Below are 18747 nucleotides of genomic sequence, written 5' to 3'. Positions count from 1 at the left end.
AAATTTGAAAACTGATTTATATTCACTCAGGTTATCCGTGTCTGAAAAACTTAAATACAACAGAAAAAACAAAACCAGAGGAAATCTGATGGGGCTTTTTTTTAATTTACATTAATGTGATTTTAACCAACACTAAATGGGCAGCAGTGATACTTACCACTCCGAATCTATTGAAATAGTCCCTGAGTTCAGGCTCTCCGCAGTTATGGGGAATTCCACCTACAAATATCTTCTTAGATTTATTGCTATCAGCTTTGCTGCCCTTCTGAAATAAAAAAAAGCAAGAGAGTGGATGGATTTGATATCAAAGTGTGTTACAGTATCACTTCAGGAGGAGGGGGAGGTCAGTACGCTATCATCTATTTAGACAGTGCAGAAGAAATTAGGCTCTTCTACTGCCCTGGGGTATAATTCTTAACATGTCAAGTCAATGCAGCTCCAGTCTAGAACACGGCATCTTCCACTTCCACTCAACCGCAGAGCTTTTCTCTGCTGCTGCTGCAATCTGGCAATAAAAGCAAGACGCTGCTTAAATTACTTATTTTTTACCCATTTAATCTCGACTTTTTTCAGTAAAAACCAGCTGAATGACTTGGGGTGGGGGTTATAAAGCTGACATTCAGTCTTCATACAGCCAAATATGTGACTTAAAATGAATCTAGCTTTGCAGCATTTGCTGGTTGACCCAAAAATGATCCAAGTTGGAGGAAACATTTCTCACTGCCTAAATAAATTCAGTGCCGAGAGCCATTTGTTTTTTTATTTTACATCATAAAATCCAGTTTATTTTCAAATCCAAATCCAGAGAAAAACACTACAAGGGAGAACATTTCACATAAAAGTGGCTGTTTGTGTTAAAAATGTTTCTGCAAATTATCAAGGAGCCACAGAGTCAGGAAAACCATAAATAAGAAATTTAATGTGTGATTTAATGTGTAATCATATAAGTTAAAATGAGCTAAATGTAAACTTTTTGAAGGGTAATTTTACTTTCAGAGACATCGTAATCCAATTTATTCATTGTTTTTACTTCCGTTTTATTTATTGTTTTTGCTTGTTGGTTTTATTTTGAATACTTAAAATGTCTTCCAGCTCCAGTGTTAAGTGTTCTGCACAAAGTTGAAGTTTTGAGAGGGAAAACTTTCATAAAATAATGAAAATAATAAACATTTGAAAATAGTCTCAAAACAATAATATAATTTATCAAAACAATTTCTGGGACAATTTATCGCCCAGGAAAATCTTTAATGATGAACAGCCTTCAATTAAGCAATTTTCTTTTTTGTTTTTAAATATTTAATTTTAGGAAAATATGGATTCTCCCTCCCCCCATCATTGAACTCCATCGGTTTCCATCGTTCAGAGTGACGTCAGCCCGCACAAAGCCGCCATCTTGTTTCATAAGCGTGTTTTATCTGAGAAGTAATCAGATTACTCTTACCCAGCCCTCCTTGATTCGAGACTTTTCAGGCTGCATTCCTCTGGGTGTGCATGGCTTTGGGTCAATCTGACAGGAGAGGAGGAGGAGATATTTCCACAATATTCTCACAGAGAAGAACAACAGAAGAAAGTCGAATGCAGATTCATGAGCTAAACGCCTAACGAGGCATCAAATTAATGCGACAACAAACATAGTGCTTGCTGCAAGCAGGGCTTCAACTGATGATTATTTTAATTATAGTATTCTATCGATTATTCTGACAAAACTGGCACATTCTCCAGATTTTAAGCCTTTTTTTTTGTTTTTACATAAATACATTTTAGGGCAACTTGGACTGCCTTACCGCCTCGGCAGAGCCCCACTAAGAACTGAGTGAATGCATCAGTTCATGAAAATACTTTTCTGCAGACAAATATCTCTACTTAAAAAATAGCTGCTGTCGATTTTACATGATACTGCAAAACAGAAAATTTGTTTTTCCATCAACTGAGACTTTAAAGACTTAAACTAATTGATATACTTAAATAAATTAACTTATACTCTCAATTATTTTAAATGTACCTACACACAGATCTGACACAAAATTAAGAGACTACTTAAAATGACCATTTTCTCAGTTTTTACTCTTTATATGTTTATGTCTGAGTAAAATGAACATTGTTCTTTTATTATATGAACTACTGACAACATGTCTCTGAATTTTAAAGCAAAAATTTAGTGTTTATTTGCAGAAAATGAGAAATGATCAAAATAACTAGAAAGATGCAGTGCTTTCAGACCTCAAGTAACGCAAAGAAAACAACAATACTAATGTTTTAACTCAGGAAGAGTTAAGAAATTAATAATTGGAGGAATAACCAGGAGGTTTTCAATGGGATTCAGTGCACTGGCCTCAATGTTTTCCAGAGCTGTATATATATTGACAATAAAGTCCTATATTTACTCTAAACATCACATTTTACTCATAGGACTGCACAGAAAGATCAGTATCCTAATATAATCTCTTTTTTCTCAAATAGTTTCCTATAAATATGAAACATGTTTATGCACAGTTAGCACAAAGCAGAGGAGTTTTACAGCCTAAAATACTCACATTTCTTCCATCAAGGTTATGTGGCTTTGTTTCCAGCACTGTTCGTACACAATTAGGGTCTTTGAACTTAACAAAGCCGAAGCCTCGCGACTGATTTGTGGTTTTGTCCTTCATGATGACACAATCTACTACCTCTCCATACTGCGAGAAGTAGTTTCTCAATGTTTCTAAGAAAGCAGAGACAGACATTGCATTGATATTTCACAGCTTTGCAGGAAATTACAACCACAGATTCAAGAATAGAATCAAGAAGTACAGTCAGGATAAATGGAGGATGAATTTATGCTTAGCAGTTAAACTTGCTCTGAAGATGTAAGTGGGACAAAAAGAAGTGCAAAAGTAAAGCATACTGTGCTGCTAAACCATGAAAATCCTCCTGCGACCTTGAATTTATGTTGCATCACCAGGGATTGGACTATTTACGTTAAAACATTAAATTAGAATAAGACGCATACAGAAACTCCCCAAAAGCAAACAAAGCACAGACCTAGTGTCATCTTGCACGGTGCCAAGCGTGCTACCGAGCACAGCAAACCCAGCACACACCCGGGGAGCCGTTTCAACCAAGACGAGCAAGTTTGAACAAATGAGAAGTCACTTTGGAGAGCTAGTATAATCGGTTTTCTTATTGCTGGAAAGCCCTGGGGCATCGGCGCAGAAAAAAAACCACAGAGTTACGCAGAACTGTGGTGCAGATCTTAAAGTTAAGACGGCAGTAAATACAGACAAGCTCTTGTGCAAAGTTAAACAACAACAAATTAGCCATGAGCTGCAGAAGGGCTTCAAGCAAACCTGGAAGTCGACTCCTGTTGGGTCGGAATGCAAGCAGGACGTAAATATAAACCAACTGCTTTTGATTTACAGGTCTTCCTACCAAATATTATGTGAAAGCATCATAAAGATGTGTATTTAAATAAAATTAAACTGTCTCAACGCACAAGAGCACTTCCCTTTAGGTCATATCTGGAAAATACCTTGAATGACTTGGAAGAGAAACAAATCAGTATTTCCTGCAGGCCTTTAGCCTCCAACGTTATTTCTTTTTTTTACAAAACGATGCAACCATAATTAATAGAGAGACACTAATCGATTGACACATTTTGCATTTGATCAGCAGATGAAATAATAATGAAATGTTTATTTTTCTCTTGTTTTAAATTGTCAAAATAGACAAAATGGCGGTGGTTTAAAAATGAAACATTTTTATTACAGATTATTAATTACATTTTTGTCCCCTGAAAAGATTAAGATTAAAAGATACAGCAGAACTGAAGACAAAAATGACTCTTCCGGTTGCAAACATGTGCAATTAATGCAGCAAAAATAAAATTCTCCACCAATTTCAGTAAATACCTTTGACTTTTCAACCTTTGACTTTTCGCTTTTATAAAGTTATGTTATTTACTTTATGTATAAATTGAGATTATTCATTCAGTCAGTTGGATTCAGAACCAATTCCTGTATGAATAAAACCCAGCAGCACATTTTTCTCTTATGAATTAAAATGCACTTAGAATAAAAGTTGGAATCGGTGCCTTGAAGTTTAACTGAAATTGGCAGAAAATTCTTTTTAAATCTGTGCATCTCTACTAATTAATAAAAAAATTAAGTACGCGTAAGAAACATGCCTTATTTTAGCATTAGGTCTGGTTCTGCATAACTGATATCAAATAGAAGTAATGAATTTATCGTCCTGTAATAACTTTTTTTTTTATGCTATATATTTAAGGCCCAGTTATCAAATAGTTTTTTGTACTTAATACTTAGTTCTTCAGATTTTTATTTCACATTTAGTCAAAAAATAATACGTAATATTTTTGTGGTTTTATAATAGCTCTATTATTATTATTATTATTAATAATAATAATAATACAGCAACACTTATGATGAGGATTGCAGTTTCAATAAATGACATCGATAATGTAAAACCCTTTTAGAATATAATTTGCCATCTACTCATGTTAATGACGTAAACCAGGTGCATTTGATTTACCTTAAATATTAGCTCCATATCAACTGATTTGATTCATTCGATCAACGAGTCTACATTTAACTCTAATGTTTACATCAATGCAAGCAGGATGAATTTTTGTTTCAGAATATGGTCATTTTAAAAGGTTAAAATATTTTCTAGCCGATTAAACTAATACAAATCAATTAACAGATTTTATTCAAAGAATTAAAAAAAGTAGAGCGTCTAAGAATGTTTGAGGGAAATATCTGCCAGTTATACACAATTTTTTTTTACATTTCTGAATTATTACTCTGGTTTTAATTTCCCTAGAATGAGATCAGCTACCCCAGATTATCAGCTTTTTAAACATTGTTGCCTTTTAATTTCAACCAGACTATCCTGCACCAGTTCTGTCCCAGAACGACCTCTTGACCCCGTTCAGGTGATGGGAGGCAGAAGGAATAAGTAATGCAACATCACTGCTGGACTATGTGTTGCTGAACTGCAGAGCTCCTGCAACGACAAACTGCTGCATCCTGGGTGCACAAAGGAGTGTTACCGTAGATCCTTCCTCCAATCTGCTGTTAAACTCAGTTACCATCCCAACAACCTCCTGTTATCATCACTTATTGTGAACAGTTTGTTGTTTTTAAGACACAAACACACATTTCGTATATTACTTTTAAACTGATCCTACTCAGTGGCACACAGTTTGAAAGTACCTAGTTACAATTACTCAATTACATTTACTTGAGTAACTTTTTTGGGGGGGGGGAAACAACAGACTTCTAGGAGTATTTTTACTGTGCTGTACTTTTACTTGAGTAATTTTATTATGAAGCATTTCTATTCTTCTTTGAGCAAAATTTCTGGATTTTCTTCTTCACTGAATGAAAGAAACCAAACATGTTTTAACCAAAAATTAACCAAAGACCTGCAGTTTTTTTTCTAGTTGCATAAGTTTTTTTTATTGAAAGAAACTGATTTAGAAAGATTTTCTTTTGCCTGATTTTGTTATTTTTTGTTACTTATTTGAATTATTGTCATTTTCATCCTTAAAATAACAAAATTTCCACTTAACTTTATATTTTGGTCTGTCTGATTATGCAACTTTTAAATATTAAATGATTGATAATTTGATCAGTAACTCAGTACTTGAGTAGATTTTTTAACAAATACTTTTTCACTCTTTCTTGAGTAATTTCTTGGATGGCCACTCTTTACTTTTACCTTAAGTAAAAATATGTTCAAGTACTTTTACTTGAGTACAATTTGTGTATTCTGCCCATCTCTGCCTCAGAACACACTATTTTTAATAACTGCACAGTATTTTTATGTTGTATTTTTACTGTTACAGTGCAGCAAATTATTCTTAATTCTGTTTTTATATATTTTCTGTTTATATATATTCGCAATACTTTACATGCTTTGATTGCTTGTCACTTTACTTCTGTTGCACCCAAACGTTCCTCAGTGTGGGACAATAAAAAGTATTTTTATTCTGCTCTAAACACCTGATGTAAATTAATGGCTCTTTTCCAGACTTTTGCAGAGCTAAAAGATGCTGATAAAAGTTGCAGGGCATTAACTGGAGTCCTAACATGATGATGTTATCATTTGCTTTGAGAAGGAAATGTTTGTTTTGAATAGAGAAGCAGAACATATGGAATTATAATCAGCATACAAGTCAATTTGTGCAATGCTTGAATGCAGCATTTCATAGGGTTTTACATACAATGCATTCAAATATTTGACAAATTGGATGAATGAGGAACTTATGGCTTTATTGGCGCTGACAGTAAATGCAATATTCCACAAATATGCAATGACATCTATAGTTTTATTTTTATTTTCCTGACATTCCTACTTATGTTATAGCAGCAGGACTTACCTTGTGTCGTACTCCAGTCCAGTCCACCTACAAAAAGTTTCCTAAAAGATGAGACCAAACATAATCACTAGTTATAGCAAAGAGATGAACTGAGAGAAAAACAGAGCTTCTGCTAAAATGTGCGGATATTACATTAAAAGTTTAAATAAAAAAACACACACACACACACACAAACTGCTGCAACATCAACATAAACACACGGTGCAACGCTTAAAAACACCGCGTCTAATGTTCGCCAATTTGCGCTTTAAATACTGCAAGCAGCGGCATCGACAATAAAGAGGTCTTTTACATGAAACGTCCTGCCACGTAAGTCAGCCTGGGACAGAGCCGTGACGTTGGGGGAGCTAACTGGAAACCACCAGCCTTCAACCATGAGAGCCCGACCACAGCGAAGCAGAGCCGGGGGAAGCGCGGTGGCTCGGCTCGCTGCATGCGGAGCGAACCAAACTCCCGGTGCCGACTAAATAACCATGAAGTTCAGCGTCTGTTTCAACTGTTCAACTAGCTACCTGGTGGAGATAATCGACACAACGTATGAGGTGATGGATGTAAAAACCGAGAGCCCGGTGCAGGAGAGGATGCTCCATTCTCCAGCAGTGCCCGCTAAATGTCCTAGCCGCGGCGGAGTCAAGAGCTGACTTTCGCCTCGCTGCCGAGCGCTAGCAAAACTAGCTCTGCTGCTTGGAGCTAACTAGAAATAAGTGACAACAGTAAAAACCGATTTGACAACTAGTGTGTCACTACCGCAGGTCAACCGGGTATAATTCGCCACAAGCCATAACACAAACAACCCACTCACTTTGAGGACTAGTTTCACTTTTTAGCCGCGTTTCCTCCGGCTTACTGAAGCTAACCGAGCTAGCCGCAGCTAGCTGTCAAATGACAGCTTGACAACACCGAGCGCAGGCTGCAAGTTACAAAACAGCAGAAAAATGTTCTTGTGGAAACACAGGGAAGCTCTTTTAGGCATATCTCACCCGACTTCATCTCCGACTAAGTTGTTGTTCATTTCTGAGGCTGTAGCGGTGGACTTTGGGAGCTGTGAGCGGCTTCTTGCTTCAGTGCTGCCCCTCTCAGACTGAAAGCGGAGGAAGGTCACTCCGCTTTTTGGTTCAAACTGTTCTGCGCAATGACGACGCTGCAGGGGGCAACAGCCTTTAAAGGAACATTACACCCAAACACCAGCACTCCACGGCTCATTTGCTTAGAAAGACAGAACTGTAATCTGGAAATTACGTCATGCTCAGTTTACAGTGCACCGCAAACGTCACTGGATTTCATTGGGATTTTATGGGATAAAGGGACATGAAGTTGCAAGTAACTGTGAAGTTTAACTCATATTCAAATACTGTATTAATCCGAGTGGGAATTGAATGTTTTAACATTTTTTCTTCAAAGAGTTGTAGATGCTGAAGGATCTCCTGTAGCAGTCTGTATTACAGCAACATCTCAGGAAGCCTCTGACAGAAGACATTAGCTGTGTTTCTGTTAACAATAAAATTGCGCAAATTGAAATCACAAAAATATAATCGTTTAATGCATGTCAAAATCAAGGCCAGTGGGCCAAATCTGGCCCGCCATAGCTTTTTTTGTGGCCCTCTATATTCTAGACTAAACACTAAATATGCTTAAATATTATGTTATCAATGCAGTTTTTATCTGTTTACTGCCAAATTATACCAGTCAGAACCTCCGGTTTCTTGAGTATTATTGTGCAAATTCATGTAAAATCAACAAATCCACACTCTTTTTTGTGCTAATACATAATTGGGAGTCAAATTGATGTCAGATTATAGTCCATGATCCATACAGCGAGTAATAAAAAGTCGATTTATATAATTTGTCAGTAAACAGACAAAAACTGCATTGATTTGATTGATAACATGATATTTAAGCACATTTAGTGTTTAGTCTAGAATTTAAGGGCCACATAAGAAGCTGTGGTGGGCCAGATTTGGCCCACAGGCCTCGAGTTTGACACGTGGTTTAAAACATTTCACATAATAATAAAAAAAACCAAAATCGTACTTTTTTTTTTACTTTCTAGATATTTTAAATGAACCCAACAACCCACACCTCCACTCAGCTTATTAATAGCGTCAGATTTAAGAAACATTTCTCCACTTTTCTTTGTCTTCATGAATCAAACGCACACACAAAGATATTTGAAAGATAAAATATTATCTGAAATTATTTTTTCAATACAATGTTGCATGGATCATCATGTTTATTACACATTTGTTCCCTTTTTCCCTTTATAACTGTGTCCTTTCAAACCAATTATGTATCTTGGATCTAATTAACAACAGAAATAGAAGTACAGGAGTGTCTCTGTGCTGCTGTTATTCCCAAAGCTTTCCCAGTTCGCCGGTGGGAATTATAAAAGTCAGAACGAGAACCACCTTCTCACTCAGCAAAGCATGTCCCTGGAAGATGCTCTTGTTTCTCTTTATCTGCTCCATATCATTCATAAAGGACAAATTGAGGACAAACATCAGCATGTCATGATTTATAGCAGCCTCTCCACTGGGACTGGAGCCAATTTCTTTCAAATCACCTCATGTATGAGGGAAACAGCTTGATCATGTTTCTCAGAGGAAATGGACTCACTTCTGTTTCCCTAACAAAGACAGAAATAGGAGCAGCAGGGGAGGTGGACATAAAGCACATCAATAAGGGGTATAATTAGTAAATATTCAAATGTGTCAAATGTATTTTACTTGGAAATGATCAAAACATGTTGAGCATGAATGGGATTAATAGGATACATCATGACGTACATATACAGAACTGGAAAAAATTGAGAGACCACTTAATTTTTACTTTTTAATGGTTTATGTTTGAGTAAGAGCTGCACAGTGGAGCAGTTGGTAGAGCTGTTGCCTTGCAGCAAGAAGGTTCTGGGTTCAATTCCCGGCCTGGGGTCTTTCTGCATGGAGTTTGCATAATCTCCCTGTGCATGCGTGGGTTTTCTCCGGGTACTCCGGTTTCCTCCCACAATCCAAAACCATGACTGTTAGGTTAATTGGTCTGTCTAAATTGCCCCTAGGTGTGAGTGTGTGTGTGCATGGTTGTTTGTCCTGTTTGTCTCTGTGTTGCCCTGCGACTGACTGGCGACCTGTCCAGAGTGTACCCCGCCTCTCGCCCGGAACGTTAGCTGGAGATGGGCACCAGCAACCCTCCCGACCCCACTGAGGGACAAGGGTGAAAGAAAATGAATGGATGTTTGAGTAAAATGAACATTGTTCTTTTATTCTATGAACTACTGACAACATGTCTCCGATATTCAGAGGAAAAATTTAGTATTTAATTGCAGAAAATGAGAAATAGTCAAAATGAGGAAAAAGATGCAGAGCTTTCAGACCTCAAATAATGCAAAGAAAACAAGTTAATATTAATTTAGAAACAACAACACTAATGTTTTAACTCAGGAAGAGCTTAGACATCAATATTTGGTTGAATAATCATGAGATTTCCAATGGGGTTCAGTGTTAATTTTTAGAGATGCTTTATGTTAAAAAAAAAAAAAAAAAAAAAAACTACACATGAAAAATTACTTCTATTATTTTCATAGTTTTTACCCAAATAGTGTCTTACTGCTGATGGTTGCTGTCACCTTTAGGGAAATATAAGATATCAGATTTGTTAGCTTGGTTACAGTAAATTTAATGTTTATCAGTAAAAATAATATGTCACACTTAAATATAACTCTGCATTTCAAAATCCAAATATTTTTTATTTTAGTTTGCAATCCTGTAATGCTAAAATCAACAGCCATAATAACATTTGTGTGATATGAAATAATTACAAATGACATTAATGATAGTAGTTGTATTACACAGTAGCTTAGAAATGATGTTGGGGGCACCAATTGAAAATCTGCTCAGGGCCCCAAAATGTCTTGGGCCGGCCCTGACATTTAAGGCTGCTGGCAGAATGAATCATGTTGTTACAACCTCTTCTGATTGTAACATCTATCACAAATTCAATGTTTCCTGATTAAGTATGTAATATTGCCACATTTCTATTATAATATTCTGTTATTAAAGTCAGATTCAACCAGCTGCTATGTGCAGAAAACTGCAGCTTTGCCGGGTTAGAAAAACAGCTCCCTCTTCCTGTTGCCACCAGACCAGCTGATAATGAAATAAAATATTTATTTTGAATAAGTAAAATGTCAGAGAAAAATATATGATAAACATAAAAAAACAAAAAGAAAGTTTGATTAAAATATATTAAAATGCAAATAAACAAATAATTAAATTCCTTTTTTAAACACAATGAAATAAACATTCAAAACTATGCCACTTGAAAAGTTCTAGAATATATATGTATATATTACAGTTTTGACTTAATTACTGCCTTGACTGTGTTATTCTTTTAGGAATTGGACTTTTTTTGGAGTCTGTTTACTCCAGGTAAGAATTAATCGATTACTAAATTAGTTGGCGATTATTTCAATAACTGATCATCATAATTAATCTGGTTAATCTAGTTAATCTGATTAATCGTCTCAGTCTCCGTCCTCTTGCTGACAGGCTGCAGCCCTCCACATGACCCCACCAGGATAAGTGTGTGTAAACGACGGATGGATGAAAATCTGAAAATCAAGCCCACTCTTCTCAGAACTATATTTAGAGCCACTTATCTTTTTCACTGCAGATGATGTGAATCACAACATTATGTGGTGAATCACAGCAGACAGACCAACGCTCGGGAACAGAACCGCTGATCATCTTTCCTCTAATTCCTTTTCTACTCCATTAGATGAAGCTGAGCGAAGGTCCTTGTTGCTCTGCAGGGTCTCATCATCCACCAACCCTCTTTTGAGCCTCTTGATATCCACTCCCTTCAATGACACTTTGCTGCACTGAATCTCACTTGCATGCATTAACTAATGCATTCTGACACGGGAAACAATAAACCTACTCTTCTGGTTAGGTACAATATTCACACCTCTTGAGCTTTCTTTTGTCACGCTACAACCGCAAACTTCAATGTATTTCAGTGGAAATTTATATGATAGAACAAAGGAGGGTAGTGTATATAAATGTAGAAGGATAATATACATAGTTTTTATAATATATACAGCTCTGTTTAAAACTAAGAGCCCAGTGAACTGAACCCCATTGAAAACTTCCTGGTTATTCAACCAAATATTAATTTCTGAACTCTTCCTGAGTTAAAACATTAGTGTTGTTGTTTCTAAATTAATATTAACTTCTTTTCTTTGCATTATTTGAGGTCTGAAAGCTCTGCATCTTTTTGTTATTTTGACCATTTCTCATTTTCTGTTAATAAATATTACATTTTTGCTTGGAATTTCAGAGACATGTTGTCAGTAGTTCACAGAATAACAGAACAATGTTTATTTTACTTAAATATATACATATAAAAAGTAAAATAATAGAAACTGATCATTCTAAGTGGCCTCTTAATTTTTTCCGAGCTATACACGTATATATATTTATTTTTTTAAATTTTTTTTTCTATAAATATCTGAGTGGTCAGTATGACTAGAAAAATGCTATTTTATAGGACTGAAATGATTAATAGATTAATTTTGATCAAATAATTGTCAATTAATTTAGTAATCGAGTATAGTGGAGTATACAGGCTCAAGAAAATGTAATTTTCTGAAATAACAACACAATCAGAGCAGTAATCAAGCCAAACGTATACCACTACACGTGGCATAGTTTTAGCATCATCTGGTTCAAATTATGTTAAAGGAAATTTCCTATGAAGCAGAAATTATTAATCAGTTAATCCAAAAAAATACTCAGGAGATCAGCTCTACACTGTACTGATGCCAAGTCAAGCAGAAATCAGCTGAGCTTTTCACATGTTGATGTTAAAAGTATCTTTTTAGCTGCACAATCAACTTTTATGTACACTAAGAAGAATACTTTGAAATTGTATTTCAAACAATAAAATATTTTCTTATTTGAAATAAGAATTGAATTTATTTGTTTTTTTAAAGCATTTCTATTATGTCATGTCAACTTTATTTATACCGCACCTTTAAAAACAGGTTTGAAACTGCACCAGCATTGTACTAAAATGATAACACAGTAGAATAAGTTGATAAAAAAAGAAAGAGAAAAATGGTAATACACTAAATAAATAAATAAAAGACACCTCATCAGAAAAGTTACAGCATCATTGGCCTTAATTAAATGCCAACGAATAAAACAAAGTTTTAAGAAACAATTTGAAATGATCCAGACTGTGGGCAGATCCAATCCAGTGAAAAGGATAATGTTACATATGTAGGTTTAAATAAAAAATCTGCAGAATGCACGGATTGTTTAAATTCATCTGATGAATAAAGTGTAGGAATAATCAAAAGCTAAAGTGACCCTGAACATGTCACACATCCATAAGAACCCAATGCAGAAAAACACATCCCTGCACACACTCTTTAGAGGAAATTAGCACAAGCAATTAGCCAGTTTTTGCATATTTTTGGCTGTAGATGGACCCAGAGAGAACTACTGCAAACTTCACTCAGAAAGGTGATTCAAACCCAGGACCTTCTTGTTTCCTGTATCTATTTTTTCAGGGTAGATTTAATTGTCCTCCATGGAGATTTAACTCTTTTCAACGGAACAGCTCAGACACGTCTACTAGGACAGCAGCTGATTCAAAGGTATTGATATAAGTGCTATGTGAGACCAAAAGTTCAAATTCCAAAGATTAAGTCAGATTGATAGTCTTAACAGTAGAAGCTGAAAGCAGCAACTTTTAATATGTTTTCCAGAAGCAGCTGTTTCAGTAAAAGCTGCCAAAAGAAGAATCATTTGATTTATTTCATGTTCAAATCATTGAACTTTTTCTTATGTGAAAACCGCAAACTGGTGTTATTGGTGTTTTATGTGATAGACCAGTAACTCTTAACCTTGGTCATCAAGACCCACGTTTTAGATGCGTCGCTGTTCCAGCTCACCTGACCTAAATGAATACATTTCCATTTGTAGGGACTGTTTGCCTATTGCTTATGATGAAGTGCCTCAATATATGAATATTTATGCAGTTTTTACATTTTTCACATGAGAGATCCTTGAGAAGATCAATTCAAGTAGGATTTGGCCAGTGGTGTCCAAATGGTGAAAAAATACTTTGTAGATAACAAAGAGAAATTAAATATTGTTGTGACTCTTAATGAAAGAGTTATTGAAGGAAAGGTTACAACAAGACAGACTGAAGTCCGTCTGTTTTTTTATTTATATTTGTGGCCCCAAACACAATGTCATTTCAAGAATGATACAAATGTGGCCCTCCAGTACTGGCATCTGATGCAAATGGACACAATTTGCAATTTTTTACAAGTTTTTTTTTTGTCTTAAAATGGGAGGTTAGCAACATTATTCTTTTTTTATGACTTCATAATCTATTCTAGAAAAATCCAACAATCTGTGTGCTTTTCTTCAAGAAAGAAGTAAACCTGTGATACCTTTATGTTTAGGATCAAAAATTATCTAAAGATCCCCATTTTTATGCAAATCTGACTCGGTCGTTTGATTCATTAAATGTTGCTGAACAAGTTAAAACATCAAAATTAATTATTTTGTGTTGTTATTGAAAACAGAGAGAGAAAAAAACAGTAGCCTGCAAGTACTTTAAAAGTTGGCAAATTTGGCTCAAAAAAGCCACCAAACCAGTACATATAACAATAATGATAATCCGTTATTTCCCACTGAGTGAGTCATCTTATCTTCAGAGGATCTTGGGCTCTCTTAAATCTTGGAATGTATATTTGCGCTTTTTGACCCCCAGTCACACGATTGCGGTGTCAGCAGTTGTGAGCTCGATATAAACCACCGCCTCCTCCACTTTCACCCTCTTCTGTGTCAGAGAAACCCTCCAGTAGAGCCCGCCAACCGCAACGACAGCAAACCAAAATGACCTCCGCTCCTCAGCCCATATTCACCAAGGGAGAGGACTGCAAGCCCTCCTGGCACGACGCTAACGCCGGGTACAATGAGGCCGATACACACCTAGAGATTATGGGAAAGCCGGTCATGGAACGCTGGGAAACCCCGTACATGCACTCGCTGGCGACCGTTGCAGCTTCTAAAGGTAACAACGGCCGGGAAGGAGTGTGTATTATCGGGCATCGCGTTCTGCCGCGCGGCTTGTCCGATGTTGAACTCACATTGCATGAACTTGTCATTTAAAGAGACAGCAACACAGAATATTCTAAAGGAATGTGGTTTAAAATCACACTTTTTTTTTCTTGTATACACTTAAAAGGCGTTGAAATGTCTGACAGAAGTGTTGTTAGCTCAGCTGAAAATATAGATGTGTTAAATTTTTGTTAGAGATCGAATGTGTAATATTGAGGACTACAAACTACAAAAATAGATTTAAATATTTGCAAAAAAAATTTTTTGGAATATATAAAAAGTTAATAATTTATGTTATTATCTGTAAACTTCTTTTCTGTTAATCAAAAGAAATTAACAGTTTACAGTTGCTTTGACTCTGTAATGGTAAAACACATGGTGCGCTGTGTTGGTGAATACTGCAGCAGCTGTTACTTCACTACTGGGAAAAGGCCAAGAAGTCTGCAGGGGGCAGAGAGCATTTCTGCTCACGTACTTTCATCTTTGAAAGCCAGACTGATCCAGATGTTTCAAAGAATGCAAAAAAGTTTAAAATTCAAGTTTAGTTTGCACAGTGTGAATACTATATTCAGTTTATTTCTTAGATTGATGTGCAAATGCATGTAAAATATCTACATTGTAAAGGTTTTTTTTTATTTGGAAGCAAATTAGGCATCTTAGAACAAATTTCCTGGAGGTTGCAAAAATATAAGCAAATCTAAATATTTCTGATGATCTGAAAGCAATTAAAAGATTTTTCAATTATTAAATAAAAGACTTAAGCATCAAGTTTTATAAGTTACTCCTCGGCATTTCTGTGCAATCACTTCCTCTCAATGCCCTACAGAGTAATAAATCACACATAAAGTAGAATACTGACAATTTTAGTTCACCCTGAACATTTGATGGGTTTTGTAAATGTCGTACAAGCAGGGAACAGATGAAAAGTTTGGTTCTGTTTGTCTGACAGGCGGTCGGGTTCTGGAGATCGGGTTCGGCATGGCCATCGCTGCCACGAAGGTGGAGTCCTTCCCCATCGAGGAGCACTGGATCATCGAGTGCAACGATGGAGTATTTGCCCGTCTGGAGAACTGGGCCAAGTCTCAGCCTCACAAGGTCATTAGACTCAGTCAGTGCAGTGACAACTGAGAATGGAAAGTTGGTAAAATAAGGTGCTAGTGAGCCTCTTTTTTCCTCCTGCAGGTTGTCCCTCTGAAGGGTCTGTGGGAAAAAGTTGTTCCAACCCTGCCAGACAATCACTTTGATGGTGAGACATTTCCTGACGCAATTTGTCATAAATATATAAATTACTGGGAATAGGAACGCTGGAGGAGTGCTGGGCTAACTGAATGTTTTTATCTGTGACCTGTGAACATCATGAACTAAAAGGAAAGCATGCCTTTAGAGCAGAAATAATAAAAAGAATCAATAAATAAATTTGACTGCATGATGCATGCTGCCACCTCTGCCTTCTCTTTCAGGTATTCTCTATGACACATATCCTCTCTCAGAGGAAACGTGGCACACTCACCAGTTTGATTTCATTAAGGTAAGTGACTGAAAGAAGCTACATTTCTAAGCTGAATCTGCAGCTGAAGCTCTTCAGCCACTTTGTTGGTTCTATTTAAAGCTAATGGCAAAAATAACAAGAACTCCAATAATTATTTTATTTTTAAATACAGCAGCAGAGGTTTGTTTTACATTTTTAGTTCATTTCTTTTGCACAAAATCATTCTTAGTGTATGAGATATCAGTCTGCACAGTTCGGCCTATATTGAGCTCCTTTGAAAAGCATTAGTAGAGCCTCCTGCACAACCATCAAGAATGCAGCAAGTGGTTTCTGGGTAGGAAATCAACAGCAAAACACGTCTTGTCCAGCAGCCATAGGTGATGTGCTGGGGTTGCTAGGTAACAGTGTAGCCCCCGTTGATTGTGACTCAACAATTGGAATATTTTTAAAATGGCTTGTTTTTTAGACATCAAAAAATATTACCTTATTGCCAAAAAACAACAAGTTTGGACTGTTTATAGAAGCAGTCGAGACCCAAATGAACGTATAAAAACATGCAAACTGCGACTTTTGCATGACCTTAAGGTCTTTTCAGAGTTTTATATGATTTTGGTTTAGTCAAATACATTTACAAACAGCTCCTGTGTTTATCATGTTATTATTGAGCTGGAGGGCGAATTGTTTCTGTAGTCGGAGCCCAGTGAGACCCCAGACCATCTTATTATTATTAATTATGATTTTTTTATGAAGGGAAAATGAACGGTGTGGTTTCTTTACCTGCAGGGTCACGCTCACAGGATGCTCAAACCCGGAGGCGTCCTCACCTACTGCAACCTGACCTCCTGGGGCGAACTGCTCAAGGAAAAATACGACAACATTGAGAAAATGTTCCAGGTTTGTCGCCTTGATGATCTCATCAAAATAAAATCATCCGATTATCTGATTTATCGTCCGCTTCTCTACAACAATTCCCCTGAACTGCTTCCCATGATGCAGCTACGCAACCGAAGCATAAAAACAGTTTTTATAATACAATTTGGTCGTATAAATTCACTACATACTTTAGCAGGATCCTCCAACTCCAGAGCTATGGTTCTGCAGCTTTTAGATGATTAGAGCTGCAACTAATGAGTATTTTAGAAATTTATTATTTTGACAATAAATTGAATGAAACATTTGGCACATTCTGCAGATTTTTAATTTAACCGCTTACGCCTTTTTTTATATAATATTAGAAATGCATAAAAAATACAAATCAATAAATCAGTTCCATTTAAATAAGAAAATTAACATTTTACTGCCTAAAATGCAAAAAAACAGAGTTTCTTTAGTGTATCCTTGATCATTTGTTTAAAAAATACTTTTAACATCAACATTTGAAAAGTCCAGCCTTTTCTTTTTGACATATCAATCCAGTGTGGGACTAATCTGTTTGTTTGGGGGGGGGTTGGATTGACAGATTAATAGTTGATTTATAAAATGTGCTTAATATGAGTTTTATTTTTATTTTTTACAGAATTTGAAACATTAAAACAATGTCACATGTATTTGCAAGTTTTGGTTTAATTTCTGCACTGTTGTTCTTTTACAAATGGATTTTTTAAAGTCTGTATGCTCCAGTTAACGATTAATTGATATCTAGATTAGTTGACGATTATTTCTACACTTGATTCATCCTGATTAATCCGATTAATTGTTTCCGTCTTAAACTTGACGCTGAAGAAGTGATGCGATAATTTGACTTGGCTGCATTGGAGCAGAGATTCATCTAAAAACGTTGTAGGGATGTAGCGTTGGAAAGCTGTAGATGCAGATCTCTGTTTGTAAAACATGCAGATCATAATCATTATTAGTGATAATGATAATCTTTGTTCTAAAAGGGACAATGCACAGCTCAAACATAAATGTCACCATTTGAGTTTCTGTACCAGATTATAGCAGAAGCTAATTTGCATCTGCTTTCCTTTGGATATGCTGATGCTTCCAATGCAACAACTATTATCACAAGAGACACACGCAGATGGTGAAAACATCACTGCGTTCACCTGAGTTACCTGCTGCTTTCATGTCAAGGTTGCTGCTGATGAACCGGATTGGACCGCACGCCGACCGCCTCTCTCTGTCTCTGTTAATGATTTTCAGGAAACCCAGGTGCCCCATCTGCTCGAGGCCGGCTTCAAGAAGGAGAAGATTAGCACCACCACCATGGACATTGAACCACCCACTGAATGCAAATACTACTCCTTCAAGAAGATGATCACTCCCACTATTGTGAAAGAATAAAGAACGAAGACGCCGCTGCTGCAGCTGCAGCCTTTTTATATTCAGATGTGCCTTTTGTCTCCTGCCAATCACGTATTTGACTGTGCAACGTTTTAATAAAACCAACTCCATCATGACTGCATTTAATGTTTTTTGTATTTATTTATGGCTACAACTAATGATTACTTTAGTAATCGATTATTCTATTGGTTATTTTTGCCGATTAATCGATCAGTCAGATTAAAAACAAGAATACATTTTTCATTTGACCACTTTCATTAAATCAAAAATGCATAAAGGGGATGTGCTGAACTTATAGAGCAGGGCTGCAATTATCGATTATTTTAGTTAGCAATTAATCTATCAGCTCAATTTTAAAAATGCTATATTTTGTAGATTTTATACTTAAGCCTTTTTAAACAATATTAGAAATAAAGTAAAAGATGCAAATAAATTATTTAATTTCTATTTTAAATAAGAAAATA

The 18747-nt window shown here is 36.0% G+C and overlaps 2 protein-coding genes across 5 annotated transcripts in view; one reads left to right on the top strand and one right to left on the bottom strand.

Moving 5' to 3' along the window:
• dazap1 (DAZ associated protein 1) overlaps positions 1–7589 on the bottom strand; it is a 35293-nt gene extending 27704 nt beyond the window's left edge. Inside the window, exons 1-5 of one of the 4 annotated variants that reach the window (XM_008406638.3) lie at positions 7360–7589; positions 6380–6420; positions 2535–2701; positions 1442–1507; positions 158–265 (exon numbers count right to left, since the gene is read on the bottom strand). In XM_008406638.3, the coding sequence (XP_008404860.2) occupies positions 158–265; positions 1442–1507; positions 2535–2701; positions 6380–6420; positions 7360–7391 (414 nt within the window). In that variant the 5' untranslated portion in view covers positions 7392–7589. The remainder of the gene's footprint in view (positions 1–157; positions 266–1441; positions 1508–2534; positions 2702–6379; positions 6421–7359) is intronic. The other 3 variants (XM_008406639.3, XM_008406640.3, XM_081606140.1) reach the window with 3 other exon arrangements.
• A 6576-nt stretch (positions 7590–14165) lies between these two features.
• Positions 14166–18404, top strand: gamt (guanidinoacetate N-methyltransferase). The gene is made up of 6 exons (XM_008406642.3): positions 14166–14464; positions 15461–15606; positions 15694–15757; positions 15972–16039; positions 16784–16894; positions 18143–18404. The coding sequence occupies exons 1-6, from the start codon at positions 14287–14289 to the stop codon at positions 18281–18283; spliced, it is 708 nt and encodes a 235-aa protein (XP_008404864.1). The 5' UTR covers positions 14166–14286; the 3' UTR covers positions 18284–18404.
• Positions 18405–18747: the final 343 nt, after the last annotated feature.

This window comes from Poecilia reticulata, chromosome 4 (genome assembly GCF_904066995.2).
Source record: "Poecilia reticulata chromosome 4, P_reticulata-male-v2, whole genome shotgun sequence".
In the NCBI taxonomy this organism is placed as follows: Eukaryota; Metazoa; Chordata; class Actinopteri; order Cyprinodontiformes; family Poeciliidae; genus Poecilia; species Poecilia reticulata.
This window is presented reverse-complemented; position numbering and strand designations above follow the sequence as displayed.

Bases quoted from the DNA above. Each gene is read 5' to 3' on its own strand.
- gamt (XM_008406642.3), top strand. From the start codon at position 14,287: ATGACCTCCGCTCCTCAGCCCATATTCACCAAGGGAGAGGACTGCAAG. The intron at 14,465-15,460 runs GTAACAACGGCC...TTTGTCTGACAG, and splicing joins GACCGTTGCAGCTTCTAAAG to GCGGTCGGGTTCTGGAGATC. The intron at 15,607-15,693 runs GTCATTAGACTC...TTCCTCCTGCAG, and splicing joins CCAAGTCTCAGCCTCACAAG to GTTGTCCCTCTGAAGGGTCT.